The sequence below is a fragment of the Rhagoletis zephyria genome, unplaced genomic scaffold (assembly GCF_001687245.7).
Source record: "Rhagoletis zephyria isolate East Lansing unplaced genomic scaffold, Rhagoletis_zephyria_1.1 Rzeph_scaffold_01756, whole genome shotgun sequence".
NCBI lineage: Eukaryota > Metazoa > Arthropoda > Insecta > Diptera > Tephritidae > Rhagoletis > Rhagoletis zephyria.
Window position 1 is genome coordinate 44,492 of NW_016158840.1, and position 16,026 is coordinate 60,517.

At 29.4% G+C, this 16,026-nt stretch overlaps 1 protein-coding gene across 11 annotated transcripts in view; it reads right to left on the reverse strand.

Moving 5' to 3' along the window:
* The window catches only part of ATP8A (ATPase phospholipid transporting 8A1), a 78,352-nt gene that overhangs the window by 16,446 nt on the left and 45,880 nt on the right, over positions 1–16,026 (reverse strand). For 8 of the 11 annotated variants that reach the window (XM_017618980.1, XM_017618970.1, XM_017618971.1 and 5 more), the window contains one exon: positions 10,059–11,085. The exons of the other annotated variants lie outside the window; for them this stretch is intronic. In XM_017618980.1, coding sequence (XP_017474469.1) covers positions 10,782–11,085 — 304 coding nt within the window. In that variant the 3' untranslated portion in view covers positions 10,059–10,781. Of the gene's footprint in view, positions 1–10,058; positions 11,086–16,026 lie in introns of those variants that run through there. 11 annotated transcript variants of the gene reach the window in all.

Below are 16,026 nucleotides of genomic sequence, written 5' to 3' on the forward strand. Positions count from 1 at the left end.
TTTATCATTTATCATACCTTCCNGTTCTATATAATTAATTGTATTAATTATTTGTAGTTTATTTAATATTATAAGTTTATCATTTATCATACCTTCCAGAGGTCTGTAAGGGAATAAATAAAATAAATAAAAATAAATTTCTGTACACATGTGAGAAATTATATTTTTTTATCAATGCTGGAAAATAACTTTCATAATTTTTTCCTGTCAGAATTATCACCCTTATTTTTATTTATATTCCTATTTACGTCTGTTTAAGCCTAAAAATTTCTCGAAAATACACATTCACATTTCTTTAAGCATTCAAAGGCAAGGAAAAAACTTTTAAGTGATTCTTTTAAACACGAAAAACAGAAAAACTCGAAACTTTATATTTTCTTNCAGAGGTCTGTAAGGGAATAAATAAAATAAATAAAAATAAATTTCTGTACACATGTGAGAAATTATATTTTTTTATCAATGCTGGAAAATAACTTTCGTAATTTTTGCCTGTCAGAATTATCACCCTTATTTTTATTTATATTCCTATTTACGTCTGCTTAAGCCTAAAAATTTCTCGAAAATACACATTCACATTTCTTTAAGCATTCAAAGGCAAGGAAAAAACTTTTAAGTGATTCTTTTAAACACGAAAAACAGAAAAACTCGAAACTTTATATTTTCTTTTTTCAATTTTGACAATTCATGAAAAATTCGGATATTTTCGAGATTTTTCGAAATTCTTTCCAGTTTAAAAGCGCACTCTAATAATTTTTTGATTGACAACAAAATAATTTATTAATATTTAAGTAAATTCATATACATTTATCTTAATAAAAAATAGTATTGATAATTTTACATATTTATTTATATGGAAGTACATTTTTAAGTTAATAAGTAACTAAAGTAAACATCTGTTAATATTCTTAAGATATTGAGGTATAAATTTTATGTATTATGGTTTATGTGTAAAACATAGTTCATAGTGACAAAAGATTTCCGAAATATATATTTTATTTATTTATAAGTATGTACATAAATATGTGTACATATGTAGCCATAAGTACCTCCAAGCATCTTCTATTTGAACAGTAATTTTCACAGTAAAAGTGTTAACTCACATTCGCAGTAAATTATCAATTTTCAGTGCGAAAATTTAAAGTTAACTGCAGAATGTGAGTTAGCTCTCCACAGTGAAAACGGTCTTAACTAATAGAAAAAAACATGATTTTAGAACAGGTACAACATATTGAGTTTACTTACATAAGTGTAAAATATTACAGTTACAGTTATAGATGAAATTTTTTTCATAAAATATATAGCAGGTGTGCATCGTTTTTAGGTACAATGTAACTCTTTAGATGACCGAATGCTCACTGATCCTTAAGGGATGTAGTGGTTAAAATTATTATCTTTGGACGAGTTATTGTATATTTGCATACATACATACATTTGGGCATTAGACCGTACCACCTTACAAGCAAAAAAAAACTTTTCTTCGACATTGCCTTGCAAAAATTCTTTACATTAGAAGATGTACGGCGAATTTTTTTTCTGGTGCGGTCTAATGTACGTACATATGCCCATATGTTTGTATTATATTGCATATTGAAAGCATAGAATATTAGCATAAATTTAATGAACCTCTGCCATAAACGCTGGTATATTGTTTGACCTTAGTTAAGAAGACTTGATTAGAATTGATTGCCTTTAATAGAGGCATTGTAATTGTTACACACATACATACATGCGTACATATATTGAAAAAAACACATGAGATGCACGCTTGTAAAAAATTTAATTTAACTAAACTTATATCTATGTTATTCTATACATATACAGATTCATGTAAAATACGATGGGCGTGACGCTCTGGTCTAACATTTATTTCATTATTATTATATCGAAACTAAAATTTCAGACGTAATATTGGATATTGTAACGGAAGCAGCTAGTTATGTATGTATGTACGAGGGCGGTTTGATAAGTTAGTCACTTTTTTAAATGCCCAGTGTAGTAACTTAAAATGCAATACCGTTTTTGTCAACTACTATCTGCAGGGTCGTAACGGTAATGACCTTTATAATAAAAATCATAATTTAATCGTTAAAATTAATTTTCCAATCAGATTTAATAGTTAATTTATGACTTTTAATTTGTCGTTGAAAATATAATCGTTATTTTTGGGTTTTCATTTATTTTTTGTTTTATCATCCCATATCCGCTATTCTAAGATTTAATTTTTTAGATCATATTTTCAATTTTTCGCAAATTTACCCGAAATTTGTGTACGAGTCAAACGGGCCTGAGATTCGGATTCAGCCGGTCGAAATACATGTCGGTAGGTGAGTCTGATTAAAAGCGCACACCATTTTTTTTTGTGTGCCGGTGGTATTATTGATTTAAAAAATAAAAATAAAAAAATAACGATTTTGCCATGATCTAACAATAAAATCTTAATATTAAAAGACTACTATCAAACTTTGAGCAACATACGTCATTTAGTTTGTGTTTCACAGCCACTGAAAGCAGAGAAACTCGATAATTTCAAATTAAAAAAATAATGATAAAATTTCGGTTCTAATCGAAATTTTTATGCAAAAAATCATTAACTTATCAAACTGTCCTCGTATATGGTTTCATCTCAAAGCATCACCAATCATCAACCCCTGTTAAAGCTATGTATATTGGGGCAGATATTTTCAAAAAATACATTATATGTTTCAACGAGTATTTCTTTCTAAGTTGCCACAAAAATTTTTTTCGTATAAGTATTTACAGATGTAGACCACATTTGCATACATGGCTAAGGAAAACTGAAAATGCTATGTAAATACTATTTTTTTTACAGTCAATATGCGATGTAAGAAGGTTTACGATGACTAACAACATGGACCTTTAATTCGTTGAAAAAAAAACGGGTTGTCACAACATCGCAAGTCACATAAACTGCCCTTTAACTGTAAATTGGCAAGTTTCTTCTACATACTTGCCGCCAATTTCTATTGCAAACTATGGACTTGGCCCTTGCAGGCATGCCTAAATAAGCACACTCAGCATTACTGCTATGCAGTATGTTTATCTCCCTCTAGCGCATTAAACTTACAAAGGAGAAGCGTAAAAAGCTCAACGCTCTTATTTTGATATGCCTGTAAGACGAATGAATTACACCAAGCAAGAAATTGAGCGTCAATTGTCTCGGGGGTAAACTAAACCAAACCCAAACGATATTTAAATCAGTAAAAAAAAGAATATGTTGAAATAAAAAGAAATAAAAAAGTATAAAAAACCTAGTTCAGGCTGTTTATTTTACTCGGAAACCCAAAATATCCAAGAAATATTTTCTCGACACGTAGGGATAATTTTACAACTTTTTCTGAAAAACTTCATAAAAGTCAGTTTTTCTCCAGAAAACTTCCTCTAAAAGTCGCCAAAGACAAATAACCCTCACGGGTTAAAGGTTGTACGAAGAAAAATAAATAAAAATAAAATGAATTTGTTTTTATGTAAAACTAAATTTAGTTTTCCGACTCAAGAGCTAAAAAAAAACACCAGATTAAGTAATTGAAGGAAGGAGTGAGTAGTTTTCGTTGAAATGTTCGACCTAAATACATATGTAGATATGTATGACCCAAAGTGAAGAAAATTAGAGAGTTAAAGCTTTCCGAAAAAAAAAATGTTTCTCTCACCCTGAAATAAATTTTTTAATACAATATTTTAACAAAATATTCTAAATTTTTAGATTGTGAAGCAAAAAGAGATTGGAGCTTTCATTACTGATGTCAAATACTAACGTTTGAATCAGGTTTGGTGTACCACCGAAATCATGCGTTAGTTGCTATCAATTAAACTTTTTGGATAAGCTTTGAAAACTGTTGTTTTTTGTTATCGATTTTTTTCTTATAAATTGCAACTACCGAGCTTAAAAGACTTACTCTACATGCTTTCTCTTGCTAAGCTTGTTTGTATGTAGTTACATAATCCCGTTTTCTTGTACAACCATTTTTTTTGCTGAATTTTCACTGGAATTTTTATTTATTTATTATTGTTTTACAAGTACAACAACTATAAGTTTTATTTATAGTGTTTTTATGTGTGCATGTACGGATGTACTACAATAAAATTTTATTATATCACAGTCATATATGTTCAGATTATAATTACATACATATCGTCACCTGAAATGCAAAAAACGTAACAAATATCATCGTTGAAATGCCAAAAGGCATAACTTATAAAAAATTAAAAATTCAGTTTTTGATTTATATGATGGATTTCATCGAATTACAACTCCCTACATCATTTTATGAAAAAAAAAAAAAATTAAATATTGGTCACGACTTTTCCCATTTCATTTACGATGTTCTTACGTCTTTTTGCATTTCAGTTGACGATATGTAGGAGTTTATATGGAGTTTAATTGTGTGGTATGTACATTCGGGTGGTCATTAAAAATATCAACATCTAACTTTTGTATGGGACACGCTTTTATATTTTTTTTACCTACAAAATAAACACATACATACCAATTTCAAAATTTTTAAATAATTTATAGGGGGTAGCAGGATTTGAAAATATTATATTTTTTTTTAAATCGAGAAAAGTTTTGCTTTTGACCAGTTAGTCTTGAAATCTTGAAAAAAATCATAGTATATAAAACGCTCAAGAATTGAATAAGAAATTTTCTTTATTTACTATCAAGGAAATTTACAACGAGTACTTTTTCAAGCAACGGAAGTAATAAAAAATATTCCTTGTCATTTTTCTGTAGAGCTGGAAACTAAGCTTCAAGGCGTGTCCCATACACAAGTTTGATTTCATATATTTTTTAGGATCACCCTAATGTATTGCTTATTTAATATTTCGTTTGTAGTGAAAAAATTACGAGCCGCTGCGTTGGTAATATATTTTAAAATTTGTATTTAAAAGTTTATAATAAATAATATTTCTTCTACTTATATCTACAATTTCAAATACGATTTTATAAAAAAAAAGGTGAGCAAGACGTAGAGTGAGCACTTTTACATTTACAGGGCTCATATCTTAAATATTAGATAAAGGTATTCACAAATGAAAAGAGCTTTAATTTTACAGTAAAACCTGTCAGCGTTGGAATCGCAGGTGACCAGCGTTTTTTCACTGCTTAGACAAGTTTCCGGCATAGACGGGTAATTCTAAGAGTAAAATATATTTAGTTTTTCTAACCTATAGTTTGTAATAAAAAGTGCTCAGTGGAAGTACCAGTATGTTTTTAAAAACTTCTTTCGTTATAAAAACCGCAGAAATTTAGTGTTTCTTGGTCTGAGAAAAAGAATGGTAAAATAGGAAAAATTTTAAAAAAATGCATTTTTATTTTGAAATCGTACGTAACAAACTAAATAATCTGGATTTTATAAACTGCTTTCATGTCTCACAGGTTTTCCAGTTCTTCGTTAAAAAATTTTGGTAAAAAAAGGCGCTACAAAGTAAAATATTTCGGCCAATTACAGGTTTCTGGGTTTCACAGCTACCAGATCTGACAGGTTTCACTGTATTTATACATACATGCATATACATAGTATGTTGTAGAAAGTAACTGATATTCACTTTATTGCCTTATTTTTTTAATTGGGAAATTTCTACAGTTCAATATAACTTTTGAAGCTCCCGAGAATTTCTAAGCTAACTTTCTAGTTTAAGAAATAACCACCACTAATTATATGTATGTATTATTCTGTCATAAAAAAAATTACAGCTTATATGTATAAATATATATTTTTATATTTTCCATATTTCCATTTTAAACACACCTCGTGTCAAAATTATAGACGCACCACATATTGATAGGTACTAAAAATGCATTTATTTTAAACGATTTATTTGATTTTTAATTATTCTGTATTCTTTAACAAAAACCGTATAAATCCATGTTTAAAATTTTTTACACTAACTAAAAATAATCAAAAAACTTTTGTATAAATCTCGAGCTTTTTTAACTAGAGCTGTTAAAAAGATTTTGAGTAAGCAGTTGTGTAGCCTAAATATTGAATTTTGGTATAACAAAGCGCAAGATTTCACTAGCTAGGACTTGCCTCTGATTTTGGAATTTTTTAAGGTATTGCCCATTTTCTTCCAAATAAAAAAAAAAAAACATTTCTTTCATATAAAAAAATCTTTCTAGGTAATCTAAGTAAAAAGCTTGAAATTTTTACGAAGTTTTTTTTTCATATTCTGCAATGTTTCAACCTCTGGTTTTTACGATTTTTATTAAAGAAAAAAGTATACATATATATTTATATGAAAACAATAACTAAAATTAAATAACAAAAAATTCGTTGTTAAAACTTGTCCATATGTGCGCTTATAATTTTGACACCCATAATGCTATTTTCTTATTTATAAGTATAGTTTCCAAATTTTTTTGCTAACAACTAATCATTTTTCTATATACAGGTGTATAAACACAATAAATTTAATTTTCTATTGCTTTTGCGTTTGTTGCGTTTTATTGGAATGGTTTGCAACTTTTCATCCATGTTTTACTAAAATGGATTGTCGTTGTTTAGAATTTATATTTTTAGCCCATTTCCACCAAGAGCTTAACCGCAGTTAAGTGCTCAGGTAAGTGCAAATAACGTTACATTGGGGTGATCAGCAAAGTTTATTTCTTACTTTTAGCTTTTTTTGCTTTCGATTGCTTATACTTTATGTGAGCAATCGCCTCCTTCGAGTTGTAATCTCCTTTTTCCAAAAGGCATAAACTGCAGTTAACGCTTGGTGGAAAACAACTATTATAATCGTATATAATAGAATGATATACATATATGTATGAAAGTATAATGTTATAAAATACATTTATAAGTAAAAGTTTAGTATTTTCAATAAAAGATGATTATTTTTCTTGCGATGCTTTAAGTCTCAAGCGGTCAAGTTTTTATTGCATATTTGTATAAATTCGTAAAAAAAGAAAATTTTGTGTAAAAGTCGGGCATTGAACAGAAAAAAATTTTAGTCAGAGACACTTTAAAAAAATATATTTTAGCAAATCAGTCTGGCAGTCTTTGACTGAAGAGCGCATAGAATTCTAAAAGCTGGTATTTAGTTACCAACTCGATATGAAAAGGGGTTGGAAGACAAGTTTATAAGTCGAAGGAATAGTTTTTTAGCGCTACTGAAGAGAAAATATACGACATACTCATTAAAATAATCTTCATTAAAACCAGTTATAGCCGATAATATTTGAAAGAACTCGGTAACCCAGAAATTCGCGGCAAAGAATGCCATAAATAACAAAAGTAGGTGCACATAAAACATAAAAGTACGTTCACACGGCAGCTTCATTCGTTATTCCTTCGTAATTAATGTACTCATTCGCTATTGGGGAACAGAACTTATTTATTAATTTTTCGAACGACAAAAGCTCGAAGTACGCAGAACTATGCGTAAAATTTTTGAAATCGCTCACACATTTTGGCCAAAGTGAAAATTCCCAACAATAACAAATACCAGATTAAACAATAGAGTTGGAAAGAGCCTTCGGTGTCGTCCCATCCCTACTCCCTGATGCAGCTCATGCATATCCCGAAACACTGAACACACTTTCGCTTGAAAGATAAAATCATAACTCCCTCGAAGAAAGCCTAAGGTTGTCCCCTTCAACGAATACAATAATATAAGTAGAGAAAATTATAAAAAAGTGGGAATGAGAGGAACTGGAAGAGAAGAACAAACATACGAGAGTCGGGTCTAGGTAATCGGAATGACCAAGATCCAGCATCATTCACCGAAATCTCTTTGGGTGATTTTCATGCTGCTACAACAACAACAATTGAATAAGGAATCCGCCGTGTGAACAGGCTGATTAGCATTCTTGCATATTGAGTAGTTGAAAGAACGCACAAAGTACTTGGCCGTGTTCGACCGTGTGAACTTAGCATAAGTAAACGTAACATATAGTGATTTTCATGGCAGTAGAAGCGATTGGGACGAAAAAAAATACCCGAAAAAATACAAAACAAGTTCTGGAGAAGACCGGGAGAAAAACCTGAAAATTTCATAAAACAACTTTTTTTTAAAATTCAGATTTAAAAGTTTGAAGCTTTGATGAATTTTTGTCGAATTTCTATTAATTTTTTTAAATTCGCCAAAAAAACTTCATTCAATGTTTATGAATAATAAGTTTGAAATTTTGATGAAGATTTGTTGAAATTCGTTGAATTTTTTAAATCTTGTACTAAGCTCGAAATTTTGACTTACATTGTTTTCCTACATAGATAGAAAGCTAGTTTTATAAATAAATACTCGTAAATATTAAATAAAACAAGAAAAATAGCCAAAACTTGTTGAGACTTCGTGAATATATTTATTTGCCTGCCACCGTATACTGTCTCTTTCTAAATAACTATTGTTATGTTTTCTTTTAGACAAAACGGGAAAAATTCAAGTTTTTCAGGAATGCAACATAATTTGCACTGTTTCTTTAATTTCAAAAACTTCAATGTAATATCAAAAATCTTAACTCTGCGTGAGATTCTAATGCTTTTTTAGAAAAACAAAGCAATTTTTACAAGCTTTTTAATGATTTTTTAAATCGTATTTATCTGCATTGTTTAATTAGTACTGGACGGCATCGGAGCAGAATTGACTTTATTACTCCAAAATTCAGAGCTGATTTATAAGTGATAATGATGAATTTTATTAAGAATTGGAAAAAAAATTAATTTCTTTGTATGTAATGCACATATGTAAATAAAAATAAAAATAAAATATCTCCTAAAAAAAATTAGATTCATAAAAAATTTATTAAAAAAAATTATTCCTTATATAAAATAATATAAAAAATGCGTTCGAGCCAAGGCATATGAACAGCCATCAAAGTAAAAACAAAATTTACGTGTATTTTATTGTTGCTTCTGGTCTCTAAATTATCAAAAAATTTCCTGCTTTTTTTTAAATACCGTAATTGGCCAAAAATTTAAAACAAATTGAAAACGAAAAAATTAAATTTGGTGTAGCTTTCTTTCTTAAATTAGGCAATTTTCTTTAAGTCTGAAGAAACGATCCATATTTTGCTAGGCCTCAAAATCAGCGTTTGTGCTGCGGAGTTAAGAGCACATTCCAAAAGCTGTTTTTTTATCGCTTTAAAAAATTAAGGTTTCAAATGCAAATACATTTAAACAATTTAGAACTTTTGGGGGGAAAATTTGCAATATTTTACATTTTAAAAACCAAATAATTAAAAAACAACAAATGAGCTGCACTACTGCTGCTACCTGTCAATTTGTATTCTATGAAATTGTGAAGGTTAAATGAAAAATTTAAATTAAGCTTTTAGGCTTTTCCATAAACATAGAGAACGTAATTATTTGATAAATTATTGTAGCAGACTCAACAGCCTGTTTCACCAGCAATTTAAATGGAAAATGATTTTTTATTTTCTGTCAATTTCCATATAAAATTAAAAAAATTAAAATCATTTTTCACTTAAATTGCTTTCATGAAATTGGCTGTAAAAAAATGCACGTAAAAAGATTACGCTTTTTAGCGAAATTTCCAACGTAGATATCTTTTTCACAGCCACAAAAGTTTGTGAAAAAATTATCACACTGAAAATTTTTTGACAAATAAATTTATTTTCATTTGAAAACAGAATCTTAATTTTGTTTGAAGTGATGGCAATGTTTTCACTTCACTCTTTCGCAGAACAATAACTGGCCACCTGTTTAATATGCCTTGACTTCATCAGTACATTGCTAACCGCGTAAGACTTACTGCCATACCTAAACAAAAGCGTTGGGCGGAGCGGTTTCTGACGCTTAGCGTTAGCGCCGAAGTGCCATACCTAAACAAAAGCGTCAACGCTACGTCAAATGCAGAAATAACACCAACAATAAGCATAGCTTTGTTTGTGTGTAACACGAAAATGACAGTTTCGCCCTTTTCTGCAGCCAACTTCAATACCTAACGCCCTGTCAAAATCGGATTTTCCAACCGCTCAGCCTTGACGCCGCGTTGTTTCGGTATGCTTCATACAAATTGTATGGGCATGAGAGTTTTTTGACAGCCAGACAACGCTGACGCTTTTGTTTCGGTATGGCAGTTAAAGTCATCAATTTTTATGTAGCCGCTATAGTATTCGTTGTCAATGGAATATATGTATTACTACATTGAAGGTACAAGATGTGTTTAGATTGAGTTTAAAAATATATGTTATGTGTACATATATATTCTTCGTATATAAATATAGATATAGAAAGTTTATGTAGCATCTTATGTATATTATATAATATGAAAGTTTTCCTTATTTAACATTAAAAAATATTTAAGTACATACAACTGCATCGCTACAAAAGTTGTTTGCTTTCATTTACACCTATGATTAAGTTTAGCTACCGGTACTCAAGAATATACATACATATATACATACATTTAACAAATAACACTTGGTACAAATTCTTTCTAAAAAATATTTATATTGGCAACAGACATACGTATATATTTCATAACTATGTAAATGTTTTATGACTATGTTTTTTTTTAGTGGCTGCTCACACTTAAACAACTTAAAATCTAAAAACACACATCTTTTTCTATCATTTTAACCGCAGGGTGGCCTTTTTTCTTTGAACTGGTTTTTTATTTACTTCCCCCCCAAAACACTTCCTGATATAGTCCACTTATTATATTTTTACAACGCTTTTTTATTACTCTTTCCGCCCCCACTTCATTTCTTGCTGTTTATATTATTTTTTTACGCTCCACAACCTTTTCCTCTCCCTGCTCCAGTTGCTTTGCGCTTCGCTGTAATTCGCGATTCCTTCCCCTTAAATATGCAATGTTGTCATTGTCGTCGAAGCTGAGGCCGTTGTATCACTCTTCCATTGTTGCTCATCATCGGTTTCCAAATTCTCCACAGTAATCACAGAGCTGCGATTGCCTGGCGCTTTGTTTGCTGCATTGCCATACTCGTATTTATTGTAGTTATGCTCCTGTAATGGTTCCGCCGCAACATCTTGTTGGTGTTGATGCTGCTGCTGTTGTTGTTGTTGGCGTGTTTCATGATTGGGACGTCGTCGAAATGCTTCCACGGAGGTAATGCGACGCCAAGCGGTCACCGTAACCGATAAGCTGGCGCGGAGCGAACACATCAAACGAAAGGTGATTGTTGTGGCGGTATTTGATGTTGTTGTTGTTGCGCAAAATTTTAGCACAAAAATTTTGCATTTCATATTTTTTTAATTTATTTACATAAGTTTTTCGTTTACAATTTTTGTTAATTGTAGTGGACACACACAGATAAACGCGCGGTGAGGGGAAAGCGTACAAAAGTGGGAAAATAAAAGAAAAGAAAAGTGAGTGATAAATAAATAAACGACATTGCATAAATACATACATACGTACGACTATAAATACAAAAAAAAAAGAAAATAATTGTGTGCACGATCATACGTATGTATGTACATATTTAATTAAATGCATACAGTATGTACAACATATACCCAAAAAATACATATCTAAATAGTAGAGAGTAGTGGTAGGTAAGTTTGCAGTTTGACCGGGACTTGACTGGACAGTGTAGGCTATAGAGATAGATACTAAACCGTTTTTGTTCTAATACAGAGTTACATTCAAACGAGCTAGGTTTTCTATACTAATAAAAATTCATATATTTTTTTAATAATTCAGGCTTTTTCGAACTTATTTTTCTTAACAAAATTGTGTTTGTTCTTATTTTCCATTTAGCACAAAGTCCAAGTAGATATTTGTTAATGCATTTTATATAAATTTTTTATATTGAAGCAAGAATTTTCTCGTGCTCTAAGTTGGTTTAAAAGTGTTACTAGTGTTTTAATGTACACCTACAATCAAAATAATAGAAAACCACCATTTTTCCAGTTTTTGACTTTTTGTCTTTTTTTTTGCTTAGTTGCTTATTAGTTTTTTCTAAATTTTCTAAAATTTTGTATAAAGTTTGAAATTAGGATTTATGTATTTATATTTATATAATTTAACCAAATGAAAAAGGTAAAAACTGGTCGAATTGTTGAGTTTCTATTATTTCGACCGTAGGTGTATATTACAAAGCTATAAGTATAAAAATTTGTCCTTTGGCAGCTATTTTGTAATTTTGTGTAAAGAATGGTAAAAAAAAGCAAACCAATATATTAAAAAAAATCCAGCCTCTAACAGCGATCAGTAAAGTATTGCAAAGATTAAAAAAATAAATTTAAATAATAGTTACTACTTAAAAATAATGTATTAAAGAACAAATAAATGAACCGTCACTCATGATCTTTAATTAAAATTAGAAGATAATAGGCGGACCTTTTAGCCAAACTTTACTGTACCTTATACTTTTGCAAGTAACATATCGACGGCACTTTGGCAAAACCTCTCATCTAAAAACATTATCTAACAAAACAGTCTCTATTAACAACAAAAAATTATTTTGAATAACTTTTCGTACTGAATATTGAAGATTGAGTACTTTTTAGTTAATTAAGAATGAAATAGAATGCATTCTAGTATTTCAAGGTCCGTTTTGAATTAATTTTACAAGATACGAAATAAAGTTTCTTGCGTACATTGAGGTGAGTTTTAATTGTTTCACCTAGATAACCTAGAATGAACTCAGAGCCGATTTTATTGTATAATACTTAGAGTAATTGAATCAGAAAAAGATCAGAAAGCGCATTTATTTGTTTAGCAAGCATTTTTCTGGGCATACGTTTTTGCTACAACTTTCCTGGGAAAATGTGTGCGTAAAACAAGCAGAATTAAATCAGCGAACGGATGAGAAACAGTCGAAATTTATCCGTAATCGCAGTTCTTACGTTTCGAAAACGGGGCAAGTATTTTATTGGCTCCCGCCTTATTATTTATAATTTCATACGGCGATTGGTAAACAAAACATTGATTATAATTCCAATAGATCATTAAAACTACTGTTTTTACATATATTTTGGTAATAAATAAACTTTACGGCACACATATATTTTTTCTAAATAATATTATAAATAACATGGAATAAAACATAAAAGAAGTAGGAAAATGTCTGTGCAGCAACTCCAATTGTCCTAGTTCTTGCAGCTGATTTTAATTAGACATCAACTGGGCGAAGTGACAAATAGCTGCGTTGACTTGGAAAGAACACTGATTGATAGCTCGTGCTTTTAAGGTAAGTATGAATATGATTACAAAATAGATAAATATTTAACTATAAAAATGTGAACACTAAAGGTTAGTCACATATCTAAGGAACCTTTGCCAATTTAACGAATTGTGTAAAATTAAATTCCTAATTTCCACTAGGCATTTAAAAGGCAAAAGAAAAAAACATTACACTCTAAATTAAATTCGTGACGATTAAACTAAATCAACCAAAGAAGCATTTGCTCTGTCGGTATTCGCACAAAATTTATAGAAAGCTTTACAAAGCTTCTTATGCGAAGTATTGTTTGGTCTTTACTACGTTAAATAAATGTCCTGTGAGAACAGGGTTAGCGATATGTATTGTTAAAGTAATGCCCAACTTTGTGGTAAAAATGAGTGCCATTTAATGCCCGGTGGAAATTCGGTATAAGCATTTTTGTGTTGTATAATTTGAACAATTAACTATTTAATAAACTATTATTTGCTATGCCTGTCAGTAATTTCATAAGTGGCAAAATATCATAAACAATAAGGTTTCTAAATGATTTATATTACTAAAACTATTTGTAGTTTCATTACATGAACATAATTTGCAACACTAAGAGGAACGTAATAAATAACCTTGCCTTCAATCCCGACGAAATGAAGGTAGGGGAAATGAATAGTTTTGACAAAAGCTTGGGAGCCGAAATTGCAAATGATTGATTCTCTATTTTAGTGAAACTTAGACGAAATGGCCTCAAGAATGCGAATCCAACCCTTTACTTTTCGTGAACGATAAATGACTAAGAAAGAAGAAACAACAAACTTCAACGAAAAGAAAAAAAAAACAAAACCAAATAAATAAACAAAGTGTCATCGAAATTGAAATTCATATCTCGGTCGTGTGTACAGCCATAATTTCAAATTGAAATTCTGAGTTGATATGGTGTAATTTGGGCGGCGTGGAAACTTCCTATAACATTAGATATTTTCTCATATGTAGATAAGTTTGAAAATATTAGCATGTTAAGGGCGTTTGTTATAAGCATTGTTGTTTTAGTGTAAATGTGTGTTGTATTATGTGAAATAAAAAAATATGATTAAAAATGTACATTGTTTTACTCTATTAATAATATCAACTAGAAATCCAATGTTAGTATGTACACAAAGTTTTTATAAAATACTTTTTTTAATTCTAAATATTTTTTATACATATTTTTATTTGAACAATACTAAATTAGTTTTTATTTAATAAGCTTTGCACATTTAAAATTTGTATTTTTAAACAACGTCCATACATACATACTTATTAATCTCTAAAAAATAGTGACCCTTAAATAAAATGTATGAATATTATATTTAATGCACAATCAATCAAGCATCTGCACTTTTATTAATTCATAAGTGTATTCTCCGTAAATATATATTTTTTAAGTTTTCTGAAGTTTTTGCAAAAAAATTTGTTTAAAAAAATATTTGTTTTTTTAGAAATTGTCGCAAGATTATTATATTTTTATTTTTCTTTATTTATTTTTAATTTCAATAAATTTGTTATGTTATTGTTATTTTCTTTTTCTTTAGTAGTAACTTCTTTTGTATTTTATTTTGATAAATTTTTGCCTTTTCTTTAATAATTTTTAATTTTAATTATTTTTATTTTTTTCATCTTAGTTTATTTAATTTAGTTTTTACTAATTTTATATTTTGTTTTACTTTATTATTTAACTTTATTTCTTTATTTAAATTTTATTTGATTTTTGAATCTTTTTAATTTTTATATTTTTTTCATCCATTTTGTGAACTCAAATATGTATGCTCACCATAAGTTCTTTCAATAAATTAAAATATTGGCAATTTTCTCTTTCCTCTGCACATGAAATAGGTAAACACAACAAAATTATAGCCCATTTCCACCAAACGCTTAACTGCAGCTAATAAGCCTCCAAGAATTTTAACTTGGGGTGATCGGTAAGATTTATATGTATATATCAGCTACCAATGGAGCGCCCTTCCGTACCTGTCGACCGTATCAACATATCAAATTGCTGTTGATAGAGAGAGAGAGAGAGAGAGAGAAACAACGGCAACGTCTCCGTCATGCGGTAGTTAGTTTTCGCTAACGCGAAAATTCCGTAAGATAGGTCTTGTCAGCTGACGCGGTCTACGATTTTTCGTCTGTGGCTAGTTGAGCTCTTACTTTTTCTTCTTACCCCATCGAGTTGTAATCTGCTTTTTCAACTAAGCGTAAACTGCAGTTAAGGCTTGGTGAAAATGATCTATTGCACTTAAAAATTATCAAAAATATATATATATATAAAGAAAGCGAGCGAAGTCCATTAAATTGCAATAACGGTAATTGTCTAAAAAGTGAAAAGCAACTAAGCGGTGGTAGGAAAAAAATTGCAACTATTTTAACAACAAACAAATAACAAAACAAATTCACTAATAGAATTTTTTTTATAATCTTAAATAGTAGTAAAATGCATATCTGATAAATAACAAAATCAAAGCAAGCATAGAACCATACATACATATAACAAAAAATACAACAAACACAATTTCGTTAGGGGGGGAAAACGCTGTACAGAAAAACAAATCTAAAATCACATTACAACTATAACAAGATTTTAACTAACAGGGAAATTTAATTTAAATTTTACACCAGTAGAATTTTTTAAATTTAAACGTTTTGTGGAACAAATGCTGGGTGAGGTAGTAAATTAATAATTCTTATTCTAAAGTTATTGTGTTTAGGTAGTAAAGGACAAACTTAGACAAAAACAGTACAAACAAATATTTGTTATTTGAAGAAAAAAGCTATTTTGCGCCTACAATTACCACAAAAAAACAAAAAATGTGACACTATTTTCGTTTGTTAATTAAAATGTCCAGCTGTTGTTTTCACTTATAAATATCTATAAAATTTTTTTTTAT